The sequence below is a fragment of the Caloenas nicobarica genome, chromosome 1 (assembly GCF_036013445.1).
Source record: "Caloenas nicobarica isolate bCalNic1 chromosome 1, bCalNic1.hap1, whole genome shotgun sequence".
Classification (NCBI taxonomy): Eukaryota; Metazoa; Chordata; class Aves; order Columbiformes; family Columbidae; genus Caloenas; species Caloenas nicobarica.
Window position 1 is genome coordinate 159,334,108 of NC_088245.1, and position 25,508 is coordinate 159,359,615.

General features: G+C 41.5%; 1 protein-coding gene across 2 annotated transcripts in view; it reads right to left on the reverse strand.

The window, feature by feature from the left end:
• CLYBL (citramalyl-CoA lyase) overlaps positions 1–25,508 on the reverse strand; it is a 182,592-nt gene that overhangs the window by 81,712 nt on the left and 75,372 nt on the right. For both annotated transcript variants that reach the window (XM_065636538.1, XM_065636527.1), the window contains exon 2: positions 5,478–5,667. In XM_065636538.1, coding sequence (XP_065492610.1) covers positions 5,478–5,667 — 190 coding nt within the window. The remainder of the gene's footprint in view (positions 1–5,477; positions 5,668–25,508) is intronic.

Genomic DNA, 25,508 nt, shown 5'->3' on the forward strand with positions numbered 1-25,508 from the left:
CCACTCTTGCCCTTGGAAAATGAAACCACTGGCACGGAAATCTTCCTTCCTCCAACAGTAGGAGGGAACTTTTCCACTTGATAATAGGTTCACCTGGCATGGAAGCACAGCAAGTTGTGCAGATCTACAGAGAAAGCTACACCAGAACATGCTGGCTTAGCTGAGAGGTCTCGAACTATCTTCAGACAGCTCAGCTCCCACACAGAGACTTCTCAATGGCATAACATGCATTTCAGGTTACTGGCTTATATGACTTGGTCAAGCACGTTGATGCAGCCATCTTTTTAATATTTTTCTTTTTTACAATTAAAATGAAAAAATATTCAGGCCTTCTCCTGCAAAGAGCTAAAATAGATATAGGCCTTTTTTGTACAATTTCACAAAACGTCTCTACAGTATGATGCATTTGCAATCTATCAACATTGCAACCTGTATTATTTCTAATTGTATAATTTTATAATTTCTGTTTGAACTATTCACTTAATAATATCACCAAGCGAGCAATTCTGAGTCATTTCTTTAAAATGCAGACATTTTTCTCAACACTGGAGAAACTTCACATGTACATCAGTGGGAAAGAACTCCTGTCTTCATCTAAATAGTGGCTCAGGGAAAGTAATTTCCCTTTAGCAATATTCAATTCTCCCCCCAGCCAAAACCTAAATTTCTGTTGTAGAAACTACCAATGTCTTACAGAGTCAGACATCTGGAGAGGCAGCTGACAGTCCACATCGTGTGACATTATGCATTTGAACCTCTAAAAACAGCGTGTGGAGACCCAAACAGGATTTGAGGTCAGCATGACTAGTAGGCTATGTTCAGCAAGACTAAAGCTAACTCTGTAAAAGAAGGCTGAAATTTTCAGCAACACTGGGATATCTTCCTACCATTTTCTCTATTCTGAATTTCTGAAGAGCTCCTACAGATCTATCCAGTTCCAAAGAGGTTGCAAAAGCCTCAGGTGTCCTACTCACACCAGCATCAGCTCTCACCCTACTTGTAGGCTTCATATCCAGCATATTATAACTTCTCTTTTTAGCCATTTCTTCCCACTGGTTCCCCTTATAGGTTAGAAATTCTGTCCTTGTGAACTTCTTGCTGAAAGTTTTTGGTTTGGTTTGTTTGTTCTTGGTTTTGTTTGTTTGGTTGGTTTTGGTTTTGGTTTGGTTTGGTTTGGTTTTTTTTTTTTCTTCTGATGTAGTCAAACTGTCAACTAGAAAGAAGATTGAAAAGAAGGAGAAGTCAACAGATGATAGCGGAAAATATGGTGAGTGTTGTAGCTCTTGAAGGTAAACAAATGCAGGCAGCAAAATGGTATGCAGATTAGGGTATGGGCTCCCTTCTTCTGGTGATCTCTGTGAGCCATTACAAAACATAATTGCGAGGGGAGGGCACAGGGGAGGAAATCCTCCAAAACTGATTTGAGAGAAAATACTGTATAGAAAATAGTTAAAGATTTTAAATTTACAACTGCTGCTTCAAAAACAGCTATTGCAACGAGATGCAGTTTTGCAAATGTTACCAGCTTCAGTTATAGGAAGCTCAGCTTCCTTGTTTCCCTCTACGTGAGCAATTGAGTGGAGCTGCTGACATTCCAGATTCTTAATCTCTCCAAATCTAATTTACTCCTAACACCAACCACACAGCATCTTGTTAAAATAGACTTGTAAAGATGTGGTTCAAACTTGCTGCTTGGACTTGATGCAAGTGAAGGCCTTTTGTAGACATGTGAGTTTGGCCCAAGGCACTGTGAACCTTCAACCAGATCCTGATTTTCCCCAAACCCAACATTTTGGCAGCAGTTTCAAGAAAAGCCATAGGTAGCATTTTTATTGATATAAAGCACAGCAATAAATAGTTAACTTAATAAGTACTATTTGTTTTAAGAATAATGATTAAGCGAAAGACTCAGTGTTGCTGTATTTCCCACTGATTTTTTTTCTTCTGTTTCTGATGACCCATTTTCACAGGCCACTGAATACTGTACTTTAGTGCATGTTCTTGACATATCCTTCACGCAGTCTCCACACACCTCAGAAACATTAATAAATTAAGCTGCAAGAGCACTAATAAGTTCAGCTTCACATTCACAGAACCTAAGTCTCAAAATCTTCCTGAGTATCTGCGGCAGATCTAGAAATGAAATTCAGTCTTCCAATCACTTTCAATTATGTTTTGCTACTAGATCATGCAACCACACAGTCTAATTCAGGTTGGAAAGGACATCAGGAGACCACCTTGTCCATCCACCTCCTCAAAGCAGGACTAACAACTGCTCTACACCAGGGTGCTCATGGCTTCATCCAGCCAAGGCTCGAATACCCCCACAGAGGGAGGATGCACCATTGCTCTGGACAACTTCTTCCAGTGTTTGACCACCTGCGCAGAGAAGATTTTTTTTTCCCCATGTCTCCAGTCAGCATTTCCCCTCATGCAGCTTGTGGTCATTGCTCTTGCCTTGTTGCCGAGCTTCTCTGAGAAGAGCCTGGCTCTGCCATCCACCCAGCTCCCCTCAGGCTGCAAAACCTCCATCAAGGCCCAGCTCAGACATCTCTTCTCCAGGACGAACAAACCCAGCTCCTCAGCCTCTCCTCCTGCGCCATGACCGCCTTGGTGGCCTTTCCTGGGCTCCATTCTGTGGGTCAGTCCCTCTCTTGTCCCAGGGCCCACAGCTCAGCACAGTCACCCTCTCCCCAGACCCTCAAAAGCCAAGTGGAGGGCAGGGATCCCGTCCTGGACCTGCTGGCTGCACCCACACCAGCACAGCTCTGGAGGTGGTCGGACACCTTTGCTGCAAGGGCCCACTCACTGCTGACCCCTTCAGCTTGTTGTAAAACAGCACCCAGGGCCTTTTTCGGCAGAGCTGCCCCCAGGGTGTCACACCCCCAGCCTGTATTGGTGCACGGGGTTAACCCAGCCCAGCGCTGGGACTTTGCTTTTAATTTTGTTGGATTTCATTACCTTTCTGTCATGTCGTTCCTCCAGCTGTAAAGCCCCATTAGAAGAGCAGCTGTGCCCTCCAAGGTATGAACTGCACCCCAGTTCGGTTTCATCATGAATCTGGTCAAAGTCCACTACATCCCATCAACTAGGTTGCTAGTGAAGAAGTTAAAACAGTATTGGCCCCAGCAGAGGTAAGTGTAAAACAGCACTCAGCATGGACCACCTGATCCCTGCCAAACTGCCCCTCGCCCTGTAGTCCACCCATCCAGTCCATTTTTACTCAGGTCAATGGCCAGGATACTACGACAGACCGTGTCAAATGCCCTGCTAAAGTAAAGGTAGACAACATCAATTCAGTTCTCATATTAATACTTCAAGACAATAATTTGTTCAAAGAAGGTGAACAGGTATGTCAGGTGTGATTTGCTTCTGATCAGCCTATTCTGGCTGGGTCCTTACGCCCTTGAAATATCTTCCATGAAAACCAGCACCATCACTTTCCTGGAGACTACCGTGAGGTTGATTGGCCCGCAGTTCCTCAGTCTCACCCTTTCTGATGACAATTGTTACGTTTGCCTTTCTCCAGGCATCAGGAACCTCCCCCAGTGACCATGATCTTTCAGTGATGACAGGCAGTAGCTTCAGGATGACTCTAGTCAGCTCCCTCAGTGACCTCCAGCGTGTTCTGTCTGGTACCATGGACCAATTTATTTAAATAGACTCTAGCTGCATCCTTCCCTACCGTGGTGACTACCACCCCTCCTTTTTATTTTTGCTGCTGATGCACTCATAGTAGCCATTCTTGTCCTGCTCATCCCTCACCAGCTTTGATTCCACCCAAGCTCTGGCCTTCTTCATTCTGTCTCCACATGCCTGGACAACACTTCTGTGTTGCTCCTTGGTCGCCTGTCCTCACTTCTACCTCCTGTCTGCTTCCTTTTTACATTTAAGCTCAGTCAGGGGCTCATCTGTCATCTAATATTCCCATTACAGTTTTTCCCCCTAATTTCTTTGAAATCTTATACCCAGTGGCATAACTGCCCTTCACTTCAACAGAGCTAGAATTCTAGCACCCTTTAGAAATTACTACTAGCAACTTCGTCACCTTGATTAGAAAATTTTCATTTGCTGTCATCCTCTATTACAAAGAGATGCTTCTGCTATAAATGATTTGTTTTATATAATTAAGATGCATCAAAAAATACTACAGTTTAACACACAATTGTGTCTTCTGTCATCTTACAGCAGCAGCCTCCCAAATATGACCTAAACAATACTAAGTCATGGTGCCAGCAGATATAGTCTTACTCTTCCACACAGAATTTTAGCAACTGGAAAATGTCTTCCAACTGTCTTCAGCAGTACATATGCACATTCAGCAACACTATTTTCACTTTTCAGAACTAAAATAGATATATGCCAACTCTGTAAACTTTTTTCTTTCCAGCATACCTGTAAAGACCTGAAAGTTAAAGAGAGCGTTACCCAAGAGAGTCCTTCTGGAAAGCATCAGCTCCCAAGAAACAGAAAAGACTAAAATTTCATCCACATTTTTGAGATGACATGGGAAAATTTTCAAGCCCATTTTCAAGACTTTCTGGACAAGACTCAAATGCTAAACAATGTTTGCTGTAGTCTGAAGCACTGTAAAATGGACAGAACAACTGACAAACATAAAAGTGATGCAAAAATGAAGCAAAAATTATGTAAAAATGATGACAAACTTATGCTCCTGTTCACAAATACCTTTCACTGGGAAAATTTTACATGAGTTTCTCATATACATTAAGATGTGAAAGATTTTTAAATGATTATTTTCAGATATTTAGAAAATCTGCTTGCAACGAAAACTGAATGTATTGCATGTTAGATCATTCTCTCTTCTTTCACAATTCAGTGTCAAGAAAAACTTGGCACTGGTACTTAACACATCCACACCTCTTTCCCATGCTGCTCTCCACGCCTGCTTTCTTGCAGCTCCTTCAATCTAAACCACCCTCCAAACCCTGGTGCACTCTGGTTGTAACTTCTCCTTCCTTAAGAAATACCCCTAACAGCACTTCTTCCAAAAAGCTCAGTAAGGAATTTTTTCTAAACACCACAAGGCTCAAACCCAAACCCATGCTGTTTTGCTCACAATTTGAAGATGCTTTTGTTTCAAGAACAAACTCCTCACCTGGTGATTCTGAACTAACTCTTTCTTTCCTGCTTCTCTTCTCACAGACCATTTTCTCCTCTTTCCTTAAAAATATGCAACAATAACAACAGTATTTCCCATTCTTCTTTGATGAGAGCTTACTCCCAGCTCTGTATTCTTTTAAAACTCCTTCCCCACTCACTCACGTGGGATCGATTTCCCTTCTGGGTAAGCAGATTTTCCTAACATCTTCAGAAAGCCTATCACCATTACATTACTTTGTATATCTCAAGATTTATCTTTGTCTCTCTGGTTCTCACTTCCCCAAGGCAAAGACAAAGTTTTTCCACATGTTCTCTTTAGCACTGATTGTATCACACCGATAATTTTTAATTACCTTTCTGTTCAGAGCCACGCCGTCTTCACAGTCTAGCACCGCACAGTCTACATTTAGTGACGGGATTTTTCGTATCTTCTTTTCATCATCCGCAGGTACATACAGCACAGCTCGCCTGGGAACATACTTGTGAGATGATGCAAAGCGATAACTAAGCTTAGGAACACCAGCTGGCAGAGGAGAATCCACCCTGTAAAGGATATTGCTGAAATTAGACTCTTGGCTACAACGCTGTAAAGAATACTTGACAATATTTCAAAAGGGAAACATTCCTGCCTAGACAGTGGCTGGTTTGGGGTTATTCATATGTTTTTTTTTTTACCTTAGGAAGAGCCAAGGTAGAGAGGTATCAGTATTACAGTTAATTACAGTATAAAACTCTAAAACTACTATGTTCAACAGAAGTTGCAAACTTAAACACTCAGAACTGAAGAGCTGCCAGGGCTGAGGTTATCTGTGCAGACTTAATTACGCTGCCCATTCTGTGTGCTATGGCAAGTATTAAATACAGAAGGGTGGTGGTTGTTTTTTCCCTGTCATAGGCCTCTCCCAAAGGATGGAGTTGTTGCTGGGAACGGACCGGGACTGCTTTAGGGAGGGGGCTGCAATCTGCCAGGTTTGCTCCAGGAGCTGGACGACATGCTGTGAATGAAGCAGGGGTGTTGGTTAAAACAAACATGGGTTTGCGATGTTGATTTTGTGACCTTAGTGTTATATCAACAAACATATTTGCATGCAAATTTTAAATAAGCAAAATGGATGGGGATGGGAAAACGAGGAAAACAGGAATGAAAACCCCATGTAATGTGGAATCACACTAATCCCAACATGTCCTCCCAGAACCCTTCAAATTCATAGTACAGCCTTCCACCGGCAGAGCTCATAAACCCACCAGAATCATCAGCAGGTTGTCAGCTGTGGCACCTTTTAAAATCTATAAATGCTTTGTGCACCACACTTCAGTGCAGGTGTGAGCCTGTGCTGCCACATGCCTCCCGTGGGTGGCATCCGCGTGGTCCGCAGGCGTCAGGTCTGTGGTGGTCTCCACCCCGTCCCAGTGTTCCCAGTGAGGGACCAGCTAACCCACCCCAGGTGCCAGCCTGGTTGGTGCATGTGGGGGCAGCGGAGCTGCTGGGGGAGGCTGCCCTCCAGTGTGGTAGGGAGCTTCATTTGCTCCATAACTACAAGCACAGAGAAATAAATTGCAGAGGGTGCCACCGTGTTTCATGTTCCAAAAAAAACCCCAAACAATCCTTGCCTGCTCCTGTTCCTCCCCATTTCACGCTGTACCCTCCAGGCCTATTCTGCTACATCAAAAATGGGGACGAAATAATACATTTTGCCTTCTTACTCAGAGCACAACTCATTTATGCCACAAAATAATCCTACCATATAACACCATTAAGTGTTATCATGCATATTATTCAGCACTTTGAATAATGCAAAGCTTTTCTAGCACCATGCTGAACATGTCATTATCACATCATGTCAGGGACCCATGCATTTTCCTATGCCCTTCTTAATAACGCTTCCCAAGTTGCTGCACATGGCTGCAGGCGCACATGGGTTATGTTCTAACCCCCTCAAATGCTTGGAAATTAGTTCAGTCAACCTAAATCAGAGCCAACGTGAGGTATCATTGACAGATCACCACGACACTTGCCTTTCTAAGCTAACCCCATCAAAGAATCATAGAATCACAGAATGGTTGGGGTTGGAAGGGACCTCTGGAGATCACCTAGTCCAACCCACCTGCTAAAGCAGGTTCACCCAGAGCAGATCGCACAGGAATGTGTCCAGGGGGGTCTTGAATGTCTCCAGAGAAGGAGACTCCACAGCCTCCCTGGGCAGCCTGTTCCAGTGCTCTGGCACCCTCACTGTGAAGAAGTTTCTCCTCATGTTTAGATGGAACCTCCTGTGCTTCAGTCTGTGCCCATTGCCCCTCATCCTGTCATTGGGCACCACTGAAAAGAGTCTGGTCCCATCCTCTTGACACCCATGCTTGAGATATTTATAAGCATTGATGAGATCTCCTCTCAGCCTTCTCTTCTCCAGGCTGAACAGCCCCAGCTCTCTCAGTCTCTCCTCATAAGAAAGGTGCTCTAGGCCCCTCTCTTCCCCTAGAGTGTGCACCCTAAAAGCTGAATATAAGCCTTGAGTTAAAAATACGAAGAAAGCTCTTATTACATTTTATCACAGGAAACTAAATTGCAAAGGACAACTATTCCACCACCTCCTCTGCTGGGTGTCTGTATGTCCTCAGTGGACCCACTTTAGAAGCCCACAAAAACTCATTCTCAATCTCTTCATTGTAATATGCCCGGTAACGCTTAATTCAGCCTAAACGATGGGGCAGCTTTGCTGTTAAGCATAAACAATGCATTATTTTAAGACGAGTGCCAGTGCTACCCTTATTAATAAGTCTTCTTCATCTCTAACAGCAAAAGCTTCAAGACTTTGGTAACAGAGGTCCTGACAATGCCTGGAGACTTGCAACCGAGATCCACTGAGTTTCTCCTAAGTACCCTCTTTGCCCCTCTCCTACAAACTACTTCATGTCCCCCGCCTCATGTTGAAGTGGGGATGGTAACACAACTTGTGGCAACTCAAGTGGCTGCTAGTTAAATCCACTTAATCCCTTTTTCTTGCAGTAGTACACTTCGAGAGAGCAAGGAGGAGGTGGAAGAGTGGTTTATCTCAAATGGGAAAAGAAGGATCTTTTTTCAGTGTGACACAGAGGTCAGTAAAGAAGTCTGCAGTCCTTCACTAAACATATATGAGGGGACAAAAGTGATTAGTGTCTATTCTGTTTCTCTGATGGCTTCAACCCTGTAGCTCCCAAAGGCACAAAAGAGTCAAAGAGCTCATCCCATCAATAGTTAACTCCAGCCTGCAGCCAAGCAGCCCCTGAAGCACCCTTAATGACTACCTCTCACCAACCCTCCAACCCACCCAAAACTCTCAAAACTCCATCGATGATGCTAACACCATAATCTCCGAGCATGCTGAGATGAGATGCATCTCCCATCACATCACGCATTTCCCAGGATTTCTCCCAGGCTGTCATCAAACCAAGGGCTGATTGACCAGCCAGTTTCCCTCTCACTGCTGCAAGCCCTGCGAAGGCAACTAACTCTGCTCGCAATTCCGTGCACATCGGTGCGTAGCAGTGTGTAGGTAAAACTGTTGCTACCTGCAGACCTGATTTAGTCAGGTGCCACCACCGAGGTCTATGAACTTTTGTTCAGATGGAGAAGCAGTACAGCTTCCCCAGCTGACTCTGAAGAAGCAGTAGACGTAATCCATTAAAAACACCATCACCTAATAGGCTTAATGTTAGAAATACTAGCAGCTGGTGACTACTGGTAACTCCTCTTCAGCTAACCAACTTGGTGGCCACATGGGCCAAAACCACAAGTTTCTCAGGACACAGATTATTATAAAAATATACTGGTGATTCGTCAAAGCATTAGTCTTACGGAACATTTTAGCAAGTTGAGAAATAATAATTTTTTCAAGAGGTATAGCCAGAAAAAAAAAGTACAGTCAGTGGAACAACACAGCAATTTTCTCCTTTCAAAAGAAAGAGGTCTAGAAATGTAAATAAGATTTTTTGACAAGTATGCTTAGGTGAGACTACAGTAAATGTTTTTGTATGCTATTATTTTGACATATATTCTTAAAAAAATCTGCTGTTCTCACCATGCGTTTTCCTTGCATAGTCATATTTTATGTTCTACAATAAAATGAAACGCAGAGGAAGAAGCAGATTTATTAAGAAATCCATTTGCCCTATAGACCTTTTTAAAATGGACAGTGGCAAGTCCCAGGGTGCTATACATATTAGCAGCTAGCTACTCTGGTAGGAAACACTATCCTGATTATCTTGACTTCTTCTGTTATTTTGATAGAATGAAAACATCCCCAGCAGTTACTTTTTTTAGGACAAAAAACCCACACAGCACTGCAATCTCAATTATATCGTTAACCCCACGCCATAAAGAGGAAGAAAATCTTACATATGTTTTGTGACTGCAAGTATTTTAATGATTCAGACTAATCTTGACTGTGCTTTAAACTAAACATGGATGTAAGCCAAGTGCATTTGCTAAGACAATGTTTCTTCCTTTAAGCACTGTAAGTTAAAACAAGGACTAGGCTGTTGGGTAATGCTCATTAAATTGTTTTACAGCAGCGTATTTTCATTCATAGCATCTAGCTGCACGCTGAATGCTCCTGGGTCTTGGAAATGAAACTACATTTCTTCAGCAAACATAACTCTCTATTAAAGTCTTCATTTAATAGGTGAAAGTAGCTGGCAAGTTAAAGTTGCTCATGATCCTCTGAGAACTGTTTCACCCAACAGCAAATAGTTCATCCTCAGGAAGGAGAAAACAAAACCTTTTTTATTACTAAGAGGCATTGCACTCTGCAAAGGCAGCCATACAGTGCAACTGCAAACCAGTGAAATTACCCCAAATTATACACATTTCCCTGCTGTAAAGTGCATTTTCACATTCCAGCATTGCTCATACTCACACATATACTTAACTGCACACACCTGTACAGTTCCATTGGAGCCAACAACATATAGCTCACAAAGTAAAGCACTCCCACAAGTGATTTTCAGGATCAGCACTTTAACCCGCGCTTCTGTTCCCTGTTTATTTGTCAAATGCAAATAAACAGGGAAGAGATGCTACACTGTGAGCTGCCTGATGCATGAAAAAATATCCATTGCTCAATAAGCCAAATCTCTCCTTCTTCTACCTTTGGCACAATGTTGGCAGGTATTTCCAAAGAACATGTTTAGGTATTTGATTAAAACTATTTAAAAAGCTGGATAATCTCCACAGGGTATATTTCTGAGCTGTATACATGTACTAACGATGTAATAACCACAGTCCTGGGTATCTGTGGTGCTGTGGCACAAGGACAGAAGTGACCCCAGACCTAAGACCCCACTGAACACAACCCAGCTAATGCAGCAAAATTTCCTACAAATTGCTTATCTGGTGTGAGCAAAAAAACCATCCGAGTAAATAGAATGGTTTTCCTATGTAGAATTTACTAGGGAGCAGCTCACAGCCACACACAAATAATCTGCCAAAGACAAAGGAAAGTTCTGCGAAATTACAAAGCCCCGCCATTTGCATAGTAATTCTTTCTAATTAAGAAAAGAAGATAGAAGTTGTTTGTTATAAACATCAGCAGGCCCTGTGCAAATACGAAGGGCTCGCAGCCGAGCTGAGTATTTGTCGAATCAAAGCGACTCGCCGGAGAGTTTTATTGGTACAGCTGCGGTGCATGCATTTTATCACACATGCTAATAATCTTGGTTATGGCACTAACATTTTAATCATTTGTTCTGTGGGCTTGTTTCTCAAACAATTAGCACTAATGAATGGCCAAAATACCTCGGATCATATATGTCTAATTGCAGTCAAGAGCGGTTATTGTCCGCATGTACATTTCAATTCACCTCTGGGGATAATGTTTGTTAATTGTATTTCTTTATATAGCAAGTGAAAAAAGGCTGTTCACTCAAAAAGGGACTAAGTGTTCTCTTCTTTCCCTTTGTTCCCACAAGAAGCTAAAGTCACTTCAAGAGGCACTTAATCCCATCATCCATGGTTACAATTGCCTTACAGCATCAATCAAAAAGAATCTGAAGTAAAATGATGCAGCTATATTGTGTAATTAAAAGCAATTCAGGTAGTTATTGCTTGGGGCATTTTCCAGGTCCAAATACTTAAAATGGCACTGCGGGGATGCTAAATACTGTAGTGTTTTAAATTTGGTCAACTACAATATCTCACAGAGAAAGGGGAGGAATATGCAAAAAAAAAAAATCTCCTAGTGTGTATTGTAAAGCGAAAGAAAAGAGGAGGAACAGCTAACGTTTGAAGTGACAAAATCTACAAGTCTCCATATAAAAGGGAAATAAAAATATCAAGAAGAGAGAAAAGGGGAGTAAAAAGAAAAGGATGGCAGTTTTCAGGGGAAAGAAATTCCCTGCAATTGTTAAAAAGTTAACATGTGAAAAAATGCTAACGTTTCCTCGCCTGGAAAACAAAAGCTCACGTCACAAGCTTTACCATCAGAATACGGGTCCTCAGAATCTTAGCGCTTCCCTAGTGGAAATAAATCCAAGGTAAACCGAGCGGCTGTTTTTTGGGAAAAAAAAAAAAAAAAGAAAAAAGAAAAAAAGAAAAAAGAAAAAAAAAGAGAAAAAAGGAGAAAAACAAAAAAGAAAACAAAAAAGAAAACGACTTAGGTTAAGAGAGAAGAGCTATGATATTTACTTCAGAATAAAGCCAGAACTTTTGGGAAGGTACTTTTTTACCTAACAACTGCCACTAACCCGTATCCAATTATGCTAAAATTAAAACTGGAGGGTTATCAACATATCAAACACTCAGCTTTACATTTCGATTTCTTCCTTTGTTCCAGACCCACTACGGCCAGGTCCCTGACCCTTCAAAAACTAATTAAGAACCCCCTCAAACCTAACCCCTCGCCAGGGCAGGCAGAAGCCACCAGCTCTCCTGGTTCGAGATCTCTTGACGAGCAGCTTTCCGTCCCCAGTCAAAGCACCCTGGAAGAGGCTTTGTCTGACTTTAAACTTTCCCCCGTAAGGCTGACATGATCTTGCACCGATGCAACGCCGAGATTAATTTCCCCGAGGCTGACGGGAGATACACAGGTACAAAACTGGCCCCCACGTCCCTCAGGTTTGAAGGAGGTGATGGAATAAACCCGAGCGCTTCTCACGGCATCTGTCGGGAGACGGGCGGTCTGCACCCAGCTGCGGGCACCGAGCGCGCTGGACTGAAGAAGCGCTCACAAAAAAACCACTCGGCGAATTAAGAAATTTAACCCCCGTAACAACCAGCTTTGGATATCAAAAGGGACAGCTTGGAGGCAGCCTCTCCCGAGAGCGGTTGCCTGCTGGAAAAACCGTAGCAGGGAGAAATCAAGAGAGGGCTACCCAGTGACCTTTAGCAAGCGCTTGCTCCAACTGATCAGGACACATTGCATTACAGCCAAAAAAGAGAGAGGGGGACCAAATGCGGGAGGAGAGCCCCGCCGATTAAAAAAAAAAAAAATCAGGATGCAGAGACGTGTGAGTGGAAGAAAGCATCTTAGGGTTTAAAAGGAAACTGAGTACAAAATCCACAGTTGCTGGCAAGTCATTTTAGGAAAATATGTATCTTTGGCTGCTATTTATAATTTCTTCCTGTCTCCAGTAAATTGATATAAGTCATAGAACTGGACACCAGAACCTTTCTGAGGAAAAGATCGAATACAAACCAGGAATGTACTGACAAAGGCTTAAAATTACAGACTCCGAAGTCATAAAATGATAAAAGGCTATCATAGGTTAAATAGTTAACCAAACTTTCTCCTCCCACCAGCACTAAATGTAAAAAAAAAAAAAAAGACCTTTTATTTACCCCACCATGTTCTTTCAACTACATTTGACCCTGTTGTTTTGGTTCACTCTGAGCTCCACCATGCCTTGAATTGCTTTGACTGAAGATCAGGGTTTTTTTCTTCTCGGTTCAAAACGGCCAAATTAGACAGTGAGGATAAAAAAAAAAAAAAGAAGGACCACCGGTTTCTCATATTACTAACGTCTCCTCTTTTCACAGCAGCAAAAATAGTCTGATTTTAAGGAAAAGGAGAGTGCTACCATCCTTCGATTTAATCAGGGAATTTTTAAAGAGATTTAAATAATGGCTCAGGGTGACAAGGGCTGCTGCTTCCTACTAATGGCAACAGGCTGCTTCTCTCAGGCAGCCCCTGTGTGTGTGTTTGCCATCATCCAAGGTTAATTGGTGTCCTGTCTTGGGGAGCTTTAGCATACGTGACATCCAGTCGAGGGTTTGCTTCCTTCCTTACAGAGTGGATAACTCTGAACGACTCGTCATGCCCACGAAGTATTGCCGAGCTGAGCTGCGCCTCGCTTTGCTTTTACCATCAGCAAAGTTTCTGGCTCCTTGGGATGCTTTCTGCTGCTTAAACAAACCCACATCACCGCAGGGCAGCGGAAAAGCACTCTGTCTGTCTGCGACACATCTGCTCTGCCACATTAACCAAAGGAAGGTGTAGTTAACAATTAATTTTTGTGTTTTCCTAAATATAAAGATATATAAATAAACACTAAGCCGTTTTGAAGTTTTCATTTCTAAAAGTAAATGTTAAGTGCTCTCATGCATTTAACTAATGTTGTTTTATTTTTTAAATCTACAACACTCTAAAGAGATTTTGGAAAATTTTGTTTAGCTATACATTTTCTGAACAGAAGGTCTTGCATTACATATTTTTTACAGAATTGCAAATCACAGCTGCAACAGAAAATCACAACACATTTTAAATAATCAAAACATCCCACAATAAAGATGGAGATTCAATAGGATATCGAGAGGTTTAGAAAGGACTACACATAAAACAAGCCAAAAAAATTAAGATGTGCATTGAGAAGTAAGAAGAGATTACTTTGGATATATGACATTGATGTATGACTTGTTTTGGTTTAGCACTGTTGTGTACAAACCAATATGCACCAAGTGTGCTCAGAACTGTGAGAAACAAAGAAAAAACCATGGCTTCTGGGGTCAAGCACCTTCCAGTTCAGGAGGAAGATCAGGCATGTATCACCAACAAGCCATCCTGGAGCATCCCGCACCAAACTCTGTCTTAGGAAGGGAATATATAAACCCCACAAATCTGTAGTGGTTGCACTTTTATAGAGTCAGACCCATGCTGGTGGCCTCTGCAGAAAAGTTGGAGATTCTTTCTGTCACTGCAAAACCACTCTTGCCTCTCCCAGTTCTCCCCTCCGGCTCACCACCAGGTACTTCCATCCTACTAATTGTGCCTTGATGTTTTCATACACACCGACTGCGCAGATACCCATGTCTCTATGTACGCATACACAAAACTTGACAAAAATGTGTGGGCACAATTTCTTTTCTCACTGAACATGCTTTTCCCCTCTTTTCTGCCCACACCAGGACATGGGGAGCATCCCCAGTGCGGAGCTCTGGCAAGCTCCTGCCGCTGGTCCATCTGTGTGTGCCTTGGCTAAACGCTGCAAGGTCAAGCTCCAGACCAGGATTCGAAAATTCAGCGCTAATTACTGTGATTACAGCCCGAGTCCCAAACAGTCAAAGCCTCCCGAGCTGTTTAGGAGCGGCCTGCCAAGGCGTTATATGTAAAACGAGAGACAGGCACTTGATAAAGTCAGGATCAATAAAGTGCCATTCTTGCCTGTTAATGACCTTGCTGTAACACAGAGTCACCACGTTCAGCAGAGCCTGCGCAGGTTAGATATCCATATCGGCACAGCGTGAGAGAAAAGGAACATGGTACAGTCCTGGAAATTAGTTCTGATTTGCAGCTAAGTTAAAATAAAATTACACTAAAGATGTGCCTGAGAATATTTAGCAGAAGAAAGTGAATCAGGTGTCAATATACTGGTGCTGCAGAAGTCATAAGAAATTTGTCACCCACTTTGGGTCGTTCAGAATTTCTCTTTTTTTAAGACAAATTGTCTTCTTTGTAATTTCAGTTGTGGTGGGGACATTTTACAAAGTGAGGTTCCCTTCATAGTTCTGAGAATTTTTCACTAAACAGTCAATATTTTATCTTGACTTGCTATTTACAGCAGTCTACACTTAGTCAAAGCACAAACGGCTCGATGATTCCTGTACTTAGAAATGTATGTAAATTATGCTACTAAATAAAGCACAGACATTTTTACTGCTTAGGAAAAACAAAACAATATTGCAGCCTTCTCTGCACTTTGAGATTGCTCCTGTAAACTCACTTGAGTATGTGCTTAGCCCAGAGAAATCAAAAGGGCTAGTCAAACTCTTAAAATTAACCGTGTGCTTAAGTGCCTGCAGGACTGGGGATTAATTTTGTATTATGAAACTGTTCCATTGCCATGTGTTCTTAGGCTATACATGGGCCAACCTGCTATTTCCAGGTTTTGGTACACACAGTTGTGCAAAATTGAGACTTAGATGCATGCAGATGCAATCCAGCTGGTGAGTATCTTTTAAACAATATAAAGACCCTCAATCTCAGATGTGGGAAAAAAAACCACAGCTGCATATTTTCAGAATAAGATGAAAAGCAAAAATATGATTTATGTTTAGCCAAGCATTATTTTGTAGAATTATCTTGTAGAAGAATTATTTTATATTAAACAGAACTTATTCAGAATGGCTTCTGTGACAAATAACGGAGCAGTGAAGAACAATTTAGCAAGCAATTAGTAGATGTGAAACTGCTGAAGAACAGAACTATAAAACTAAAATGCACCACAATTACATTAAAAAAAATGTTGCAATTACATCAAAGCTGATGTAACATGACAGAAGAAAGAACGAATGCACAATGCTATTAGTTCAACAGCAAGTGTAGCTACGCTACTTGAAAAACAACCGCTCTTTGCTTTTGAATACCAGTCTGGTGGAAATTTAAAAATATTTCCTAAACAGATGATAAAGAAGACGACTTGCAAATCCCACAGTGCTCCAGGCAGCACTTAACTTTAGCAATGTCTACAGGCAGAAATACTACCCTGCAATAAGGCTCAGGATGGCACAAACAAGCATCTGTGTTTACTTTTTCACTGGTCAGATTTATAAGAGCAATGAAATCCCTACATAAGCATTTTATATTGACCCGATATGGCCTTACTGTTTTAACCAGCTTTTTAACTAACTCCACAGGTTAATAAAGGCAACTACATGAATCCTTACTGCCTATACATTAAGATAAGAAAAACATTCATTAAGCAATATCCAGACTGTTTTAATTACAGGAATATCACTCTTATTTGTAGTATAATGTTCGTTAAGTACAGTATAACATTTTCTTAAAATGCCCCAGAGGCAGTTAAACTCTTGATTAGCTATTAAAAAAACCCCAACTCCCTTAACTTCAATCACAGAAGTTAATGCCTACTGCAATGAAATTCCAGTACTTTTAATCATACAGAAATGTCATATGTAACTCTTGTTAACCATGAAAACATTATATAAGATCAAATGAATTTTCTATGCCACTATCACTATTCAATGTTAACAAAATGTGGGAATCTTTCTATGACAGCTGTGCTAATAACAATAATAAGCACAGCACCAATTTCCTTTGAGAATTAAGTTAGCTGAAAAACAGATCTTAATTTATTAGTTTCAAAATATATCAGGGAATGCTGCAAAATTCTGATTTCTATATTTTCATGCCTTTATGTCCCTGTTCAATTATCTAAAGTTAAAACGTACAAGGGTAGTAGCAGAGGTGTGATTGAACAGCCTTATGAAGACTACTAAACTTTCTTGATCTCTTATAAAGAAACACCTGGCAAATATTTATTATTCAACATCTTTTCTTTTTCTTGTGCCTTTTTGGTACATCACAAGAATTAATAGTATTACTGCTTTTGTACAGATGATGATGGAACACGTACATTTTCTTCAGTATTTATCGTGCATCTGCCCATTATTCCGTATGCCCTTTTAAGAACACTAGTCATTTTTTTGTTTGCTAACAACATCAAGAACTCAAAAAATTGAGAAAAACGTTACATCAGATCACGAGACTGCATTAAAAATTGCAACATTTTGAAAGTGCACAATGAAATATTATTTTCTGGTTCCTGTGTCCCTGGCTTCGTATTTTCAAGCTTTTCCTTGCAACAGCCAAGGCCAAATATTTTCTTTAAAAGTAAAAAAAAAAAAAAAGATGAAATTTTAGGAAGCCAGGCTTAAAGCAAATTCCAAATATCGCGAAACTAATGATAAAAAGGTGACAGATGTCAATTTATTTTGATCTTCCACATAGGCAGCTGAAGGATATCTTTACTACACGGAAACAGGCACGTCAATCCCTAACTCAGCAGCGGGCCTCCAAAATCATCTCCTTGGCAAGGTCAGTAAATTTAAAATGGCAATTTTAGCGCCCATCAGCCTTTTCAGGCTCAGCACCCCTGTAGCCACCCGGTTCCACAGTTTCATGGCCATCGCCTTCCTCCTGACTCAGGTGGTTCACTAAGCGCCTTGAGGAGGTGAGCACACTTGGAGAAGACAAACCTCATCTGGGGGTGCCCACGGTGGGGAACTGATGTAGAGAAACGCATTGGTCATATCATCACAGCCTGTATTACCAAGGATGAACTGTCCTGTATAGGCAAACTCAAAGACCATGAACATGTTCAATCTACCAGGGCAGATACTACGAATGCGTGATGGTGGAAAAAACATTGGCCAAGGGACATATTTTAATATTAAATGCAGAAGCCTGCTATAGAAAAACCCATTTCTAAGCTACTTTTATCATTTAATGATCTCTAAAAAATTTCACAGAACGTTTCAGATCGGATTTACCACATCTCAAGAGAGTCAGAAATGGGTCATAAAACCATGACTCCCAGCAACCCACCGCAGATCCCCCACCTAGTAAGTCCCATCCCATTTGACGGTCAGTCAGTCACTGACGTGGGTACCTTACACAGACCTGAGTTTAAAAAATCGTCCTCATCAGGACTGGAAGAGAGACAGGCTGAAAATCAAGTTCTCTGCAAAACAAGACGATTTTATTTTCACTAAAAAAAAAGGTCGAATTATCAGCTAGAAGCCCTTTTTGGGGCACTGAGAGCACCTTGCTCTGTGCAAGTGCAAGAACTCTTATTACACGCTCTGTGGGAGTTTCTTATCTGTATTTCCCAGGTGAGATTATTTGTGTGGTTACAGTTGCTACAGTATGTATTTACCATGGCCAGTGACCACAAGAAAAAGGCAAAGCTCAAGAGTCAAAGTTGCTCCCCTCCCTGACAGCCTTGTTTCACAGGATGCCCCTTTCCCCAAAAACACCCCAGTTTCGTAAAATGTGGATTTCCTACCTCACTGCATCACAACACACATCGACATCTTTGGTCCCCCCCGCCCTTAAAATCCAGTTTCAGAAGATGGTCCTGTCCCTGATGGCTGTCTCATGGGGAGGGAAGAGTTGGACGTGGCCGAGAGGGAAGGGAAGAGAAAGGCAGGAGAAGCGATCACCGAGCACACAGCTCACTTGGGAGTGCAGCAGAGAAGAAATTTGTCCAAACTGCCCCAGATTAAGTGTGAAGACTTTTTTTCCTCTAAATTCTTGACACAGACTGTTCAATAATGAAGAAGAAAAAATACACTGCCTCCCCTGCAACCTGCACAAATAAAGGAAACATTGATATATATAATAGACGAGTGAAAGTCCTGGGTTACATGACAATAAAATCTATAAGGGGAAACAGGACTAGGCCTATTTCCATTTTACAGTTTTTATAACATTTAAATGAGCATCTGTTTCTCTAAGTAGTACAGCACTGAACATCGATACAAAACCCGAACAAGATACAGACTCTTCGTACTCACTGATATAAAACCTTGTGTCAAAAGACTGCCTGTGAAAATATGTAAAGGCATCACTTGGTTTTCCTTTAAAAGTCTTCTCTAACAACCTCTGTCATGAATACAGGTTCTGACTTAAGGGAACAAGATAATTAGATGACATACATCTTTTATCCTGTACTGGATAAAGAGAAAAAAATATTCCACTACTGTATCTGCCTACTTTTTTTGTCTGGGTATAATTTTAGATATACTTCAGTACAAAGGTGAAATAATATCATTGAGATACATTTTAATTCTGCAGAGCTTGTAGTATTCCATGCTAATATTAAGAACAAAGTACCTCTCTCAAAGTTGAGATTACATATATGGAGTTTCAACGGTTCAAAGCATTGGTTTTGGTTTCACATTATCCCTTGTTCATCATCATCTGTTTCCTTGCTGATAGGAAGAATGTCAAGGAGGTTTCAATTTTTAACTTCCTGAATAACGGTTTTGTTGAGCTAATATCTCAGTAATGGCAAGATTTGTTGTCAGAGAGTAGCATCAGATACGCTGGGAAAAAAACTGTTGCATATCCACTCTCTTCTCCAGAAAACATCCAGCAGGCAAAATCTTTCCTCCTTTTTTGGGTCATTTGAATTTAAAGGAGAAAATGTCTTAGTGCAAGCAAGAACAAAATGTGGGACACTGGACAGACAGCAGAATATCCCCACTCTTAAAGATAAGGTTTTAAGATAAGGTTTGATTCTGGCTTGCAACCACAACAGTCAGAGGTGACTTCATATTTCTATATGTGCATGCTTACGTTTATATATTTACATATATTTATTTAAATATTTTTATATATTATATATTTATATATTTATATTATATATTATATATTTATGTATTTATTTATGTTTATATATTTATTACCTGCATATATATCTACAAATTCTATTTATTTATTTATGTACATATAAATGTGCATACATAAATATGCATATATGTACACATATAGGCGTATAAGAAGACCCAGTGTGCCATAGCACAACAGTAGCACGTAATGATGGAAAGTGGCAAAAAGAATTATCTTCCATATATCCAAGAAATACTAAAACTGGTTTTGTTTTTGTTTGTTTGTTTGTTGGTGGGTTTTGGTTGTTGTTTTGTTTTTTGTTTGGTTTTGTGGGTGTTTTATTTTCTTTTTTTTTTTAATTCAGAACATTTAGTCTCAAGTATTCCTCATACTTTCCTGGAATAAACTGTCTTTTCCTGCATCTTCAGCAATATTATTAGAGTGGAAATGAAATGCGAAGTTTCCCCAGGACTCCACATACTTGGACTGAAGGTTGTTCCACCATTAGTTACCGATGCCGGTGCCTTGCTTTTGCAACGCCTGTGGTCTTTGCATCGCACACTCTGCATCCACACGCTGTGAGCATCCTATGTATCTTGCATGTACAGGTGTGAACCTGCAGATTGACAGCTGCTGGAGACTGAAGACATGTCTCAGGGAGCCAAAGCAGCTCTGCCCTGAACGTCACTGCTTTCTGTCTTTGCCAAGTCCCTGCCAGAACAAAGCAAGCAACCAGGTATTGCACACAAGTGACACTCCTTCCTTTTCTTCTCTTGGAGCGCAACATTTTTAGCTATAAAAAAGAGAACAATCTCATATGCTCCTTTCCTTGTGCCTGCCCAGATTAGTTTGGAGGGCAAAGAGAGAATTTAGGGGCTGTTTCATCAATACTCTAGCACCGTGTTAATTAGGTGGGAAGAAAGACGACTTTTTGGCTAAACCAGCCATTTACAGTGGTAGCCAGAGGCACTAAACTGCACTGCAAAAGGGAGGGGGATAACTAATTTCTTTCTTCCCTTTTGAGGAGCAGCAGGACAAGGGTGGACATTCCCTCGCCATGATGACCTTAAGGATCTTTTCCAATCTCTATGAGGTGTTCTCCACGCCGTTCCTGAAACTACATAATTCCTATGCCCAGGGTGGACTGTGGAAACCACAGCTGAGCCCTTTGCAAAACAGACTCAAGTCCCCTGTGGAAACAGTAAAGAGAGAGGCATGTCCCTGGGAAGGTGTCTATGCCCATCTTAGGTACCTGAACCTGAATGGGGATGTATTTTTGCTGTTTTCAATAGCTTTGGAATAGCTGGAAGATAATTATCCACCACTGCCAGTGCTAGTGCTGTGTTTAAATAATTTCTTTCACTGTATATTACAACAATTACTCAACTAAGCCTTCAGAGGAAATGTTCCATTGCTGGACATTCCTGATGCTCTACAAGATAAAGTCCAGCATGCAGCACACTCAAAGAAAAAGGAAAAACAAAACAAAACAACAAAACAACCTGGTGCAATCTGGCCTGAAATCCTGCTTTTTCTTTTAACAAATACAGTTATAGTTTTGGGTCTTTTAAAGGTACATTGTCTCTGTTCCTGTCCTAAGTAGCCTTAATGTAAATTGTTTTCTCACCATAACAGTCATGCCTGCTGACTTGAACATCTCAAGGATGTTGATAGATTTTGGTCCACAAAAAGGATGTTATAAATATTAGTAGGCACATATATTCCTGCCTCAGGAACTTATATTAGTGTGAAAAATAAATAGCCAGTAGGTAAGTCTTATGTGATTTTAGATACACTAGTCTAAAAATATTACATTTTATTGTTTTCTAATGTCTTCAAAATTCTCCCTATTATGAAGAAAGTGAACAGAAGACAGATTCTAGACCAGGATGGACTGAATTACAGAAAAGTGAAGATACAAGAGCCTGGAGAGACAAATAAAGCTTCAGGAGGCTGCACTATGTTGATTACTCTGTTACTGAACTAGATGTGTATGTCTTGATGAAAAATACACTTTTATTACTCTCTACACCTTTTCCTTGCTTGGAATCCAGCAACCAACAAACCAACGTTTAACCCAGCACAAGGAGTATTAGGGTGGCTTTGAATACAGGGAAGATGGAGGACTTTGGTAAGACTGCTCACGTTTGAGGGCCAGTAAAGAAGAAGATCAAAAAGCATCTACAGGAGGAGGAGAACTAAAGGGTAATTGTAGGCTGCAAGAAGCCAGGTCTGGCAGAGGGACGACGTGAGGAAAACCCAAGACTTGGGCAGTGTAGACACAAAATCTGAAGCAACAAATGCATAGAGTCTCAGTGAGATGGCCCCTGGGCACCAAAGGGAGGAATGGGTTTTGTGCAAGTGGCAGACAGCGCCAGGGCATGACCCTAACCAAGCCACCATGGGAGAAGACCAGGGAGGACTGGGAAAGGCTGCAGGAGAGACGCACAAGGATGGGAGGCGAGACTGTGAAACAGAAACCAAACCATCAACCAGAGATGCAAAAAGAGAGCTATGGTAGGTATTCGCTTAGAGAGCCAGAAGTAAAAAAGGTCAAAAGCAAGATTAAAAGAGTAAGGTGAGGATGTAATTTAAAAAAAAAAAAGAGGACAAGGTCAGTGGAGATGGTGGTGAGGGAGGCATCAATGAAAACCAGGGACTGAGAGGAATCTCTTGACGCAGCATCAGAGACAGAAAATGCATTAACTCAGGGCAGCCATCTGCATCACTTAAGGAAAGCAGGGGTAGCCTAGCCTAAGTCTTTGAGGATGAAGCAGTGGAAGGGGGAGTCAAGGGTGGGGAGTACAGGGGAGGAGGAGGAAACAAAAAGGAGACAGCGGGATCTTGATTGTAGCTGAGCACAATGTGAAGAGTTTGAGCATTCTAATGATATCACTTGACTAAGCACCTTCCTGAATCAGGGCCTGGTTCGGGAGCCTTCCAGTCAAAGACTGGGGAAGAAGCTGTGTAAACCACACCGAGCAAACGGCAGTTCAGCCCATGGGATGGAAAAGAAATGGCAACTTTGATGCTGATCCCAGAAGAACAACTTCTGAAACCCTCTAACTTGTGACCTGTTACTTCACAGAGAAAGCAGAAAAATATTTTTACTTGCCCTGCACACTGATTTCCTGCACACAAGAGATCATTTTAATTTAGGCCTCTACTTTGTTTTCCTAGCACTTAACTTTGCATAAAAATAAAGTAACTTCAGCTCCCTGTGATGCAGTGCAAGTGGCTGAACTTCCCTTCAGTAGCCAGAACGGCATCCATTAAATGTGTGAAATGCTAAAGGTAACCGTGTCCAACAATAGACAATGAGGCAAAAGGAATTTAGACCAACCTTGGGAACCAGTTTGCCAAAATTATGGGTGGATGCTAGGGGAAAAGGACAATTAATACAGGGACAGATGGCTATGTGAAAACAAAATCTATTATCTAAAACCTGGCTAAGGAAAGCTTAGCAACTGATTGTTTAACAGAAGCAATTAAAGAACTTGATTAAATATAGTACTACCAATAGTTTGGATTCTAAGGAATAAGGCAACTGAGGACTTGCCGTCATTTGTGGCAGTATTAAAAACTTGCTGTGCTCATGTTCAACATTAAGGTCCAGACATCCTATACATAATGGGCATTTCTTATCCCTGTTGGAAGGTGGATTAAAAACGCAAACAAAATGTAAACCAATAATAAAGGCTTCATTGACTTGTCAAGTCTTGGGCTCTGTGAGCAGGCTGCTGCTCAGGAGATCCTATGGAAGTACAACAGTCTTTCCCTCCCCTCTCGACTCCCCCTGCCAACACGAGCACACACATAGTCCTGGAAAACCACACTTGGACAAGAAGCGCAGTGGCCCCGCAGGGGTGAAGGGTTACTCCAGAACAGCAGCAGCATTTTCTGGACGTGCCCCACCTGCACCACCTCGGCTGATGGCCACCGCGGAGCAAGACTTGGACGAAAAGCATGGGAAGCGGCCAAGGTGGCACAAGGGAGACGCGTGCTCAGCATTGTGCCAGGAGAAAGACCTGCAACCTCTGGCAACCTCTTAGCAGAGGGAGGACGTAGCGCAGGGTAGCGGTGGCTCTGACACCCCGGTGGCATCGAGCGGAGCGCCAGCCGTCCTGCAGCGCTCTCTGCCACGAAGCCCACGTGAAACTGCAGCTGCAGGAGCCACCGCCGCCGCTTCCCGTGCCAAGAGCTAAATCGCTCTGCCTCGTACGCCGGAGAATTAATTCCAAATAAATGTCTGAATCCCTGCGTCCGGCCTCAGCACAAGCATTGCTCTCCCGAGGCAGCACGGCGTGAAAAGTTGCACAAGTGATGCAAACGGAGCTTTCCATCAGCTTTACGCAGCACAAAATGATGGCTGGAGCTGTCTGCCGCCACTGGCTCGTAGGGACAGTTCGAGCCAGTGGGCCTTATTCAAACAAGCAAGTGATGTTTAATTCTTTTCCCATACTTTCCGGGTACTTTAATTATTTTAGTAACTAACCGACATGCATTATATCAACGTATTTTGTCCCCGTGGTGGCACCATCAGTTTGCAATAAAGGTTTCTTTAAGAAAAGAAACGGTTTCTTAATTTTTTTACTTTAAAAAAAGTTTATAATTACAGGAACACTGACAGTGTTGCTATAGTTACGACTATATCAGCCTTTCAGTTACAACTCCCCGTTTTCAAGGGTCAATAACTCAGTTGTCAAAAATCCCACTGGGCAGAAGCCTGACACACATCTTAGACATACATTAAACAAATGCATAAATAAAAATTGGCTGTTTCACACTTGTGAACATTTTGATTCACAACAGTCTTTCCAGATGATATTTTGAGCATATGACAGTAGTATTTTTTTTTGTTTTAATATACTTTTTGGCAGGCTGATAGCCTTTCAGGTGCCCTAGTGTTTTTGGCTGCTGTGAGAGGAAAAGGAAGAATAGCCATTGCTTTTTACTTTAGCCATTTCATCCCCCCACCACCAGAAAGGAAGCAATTCTGGATGTGCCCGCTACGCTCCCAACAAAACTTCCCGAGGATTTTTAGGCACAAAAGCTTGACGCGCATGTGCAGCAGCTGGATTACCACAATAGACCATAACGGCCCTAAGAGCCGTTACGGTATATCAAGTGAGTAAACCGAAAACTAAGAAGGATTTACACAATGACCATAGTGGCTCCCTGGGAGCCGTTACGGTCTATCAGGTCAAAAATCCACTTTTTAAAGAGCACCTAAATATGTGTATACCCAACAGGGCCTTGAGTCTCCGGAGCGACTATCACAAACGTTTTCAAAATGAGCCAGAGAAGAGAAGGGAGATTACAGCAAACAATGTAAAGAGATAATTTTTTTACAATAAATAAAAGACATACCATGCAAATTCTAAAACCTTACATTTAATGGGGAAAAAAGTGCATGTTTAGTTGAGAAATAGGATGTACATGATTTCTTCATTCTCAAAACAGGTACTTCTAGCTTTCTTTTTCTTTTCTTCTTCTTCTTCTTTTGTTTTTTTTTAAATGAGAACTAGATGAAAAAGGAAATGTCCCACCAAAACCAAAAACTTTTTAAAAATAAAAGTTATGTTTCACTAGGTATAAAAATAATGCAATCACAGCTGGGCTCTGAGTTGCAGTGCTGCTGCACTTTAAGGCTCCAGCCACGGCACAAGTTAGTAACACCGCTCAGCTTTGCCTTTCTTCACTTCTCTCCCATTGTGTCACAAAACGAACAAGTTATTCGAGACAGTGATTTTCTTCATAAAAGCCACCTCTATTTTCCAAAAA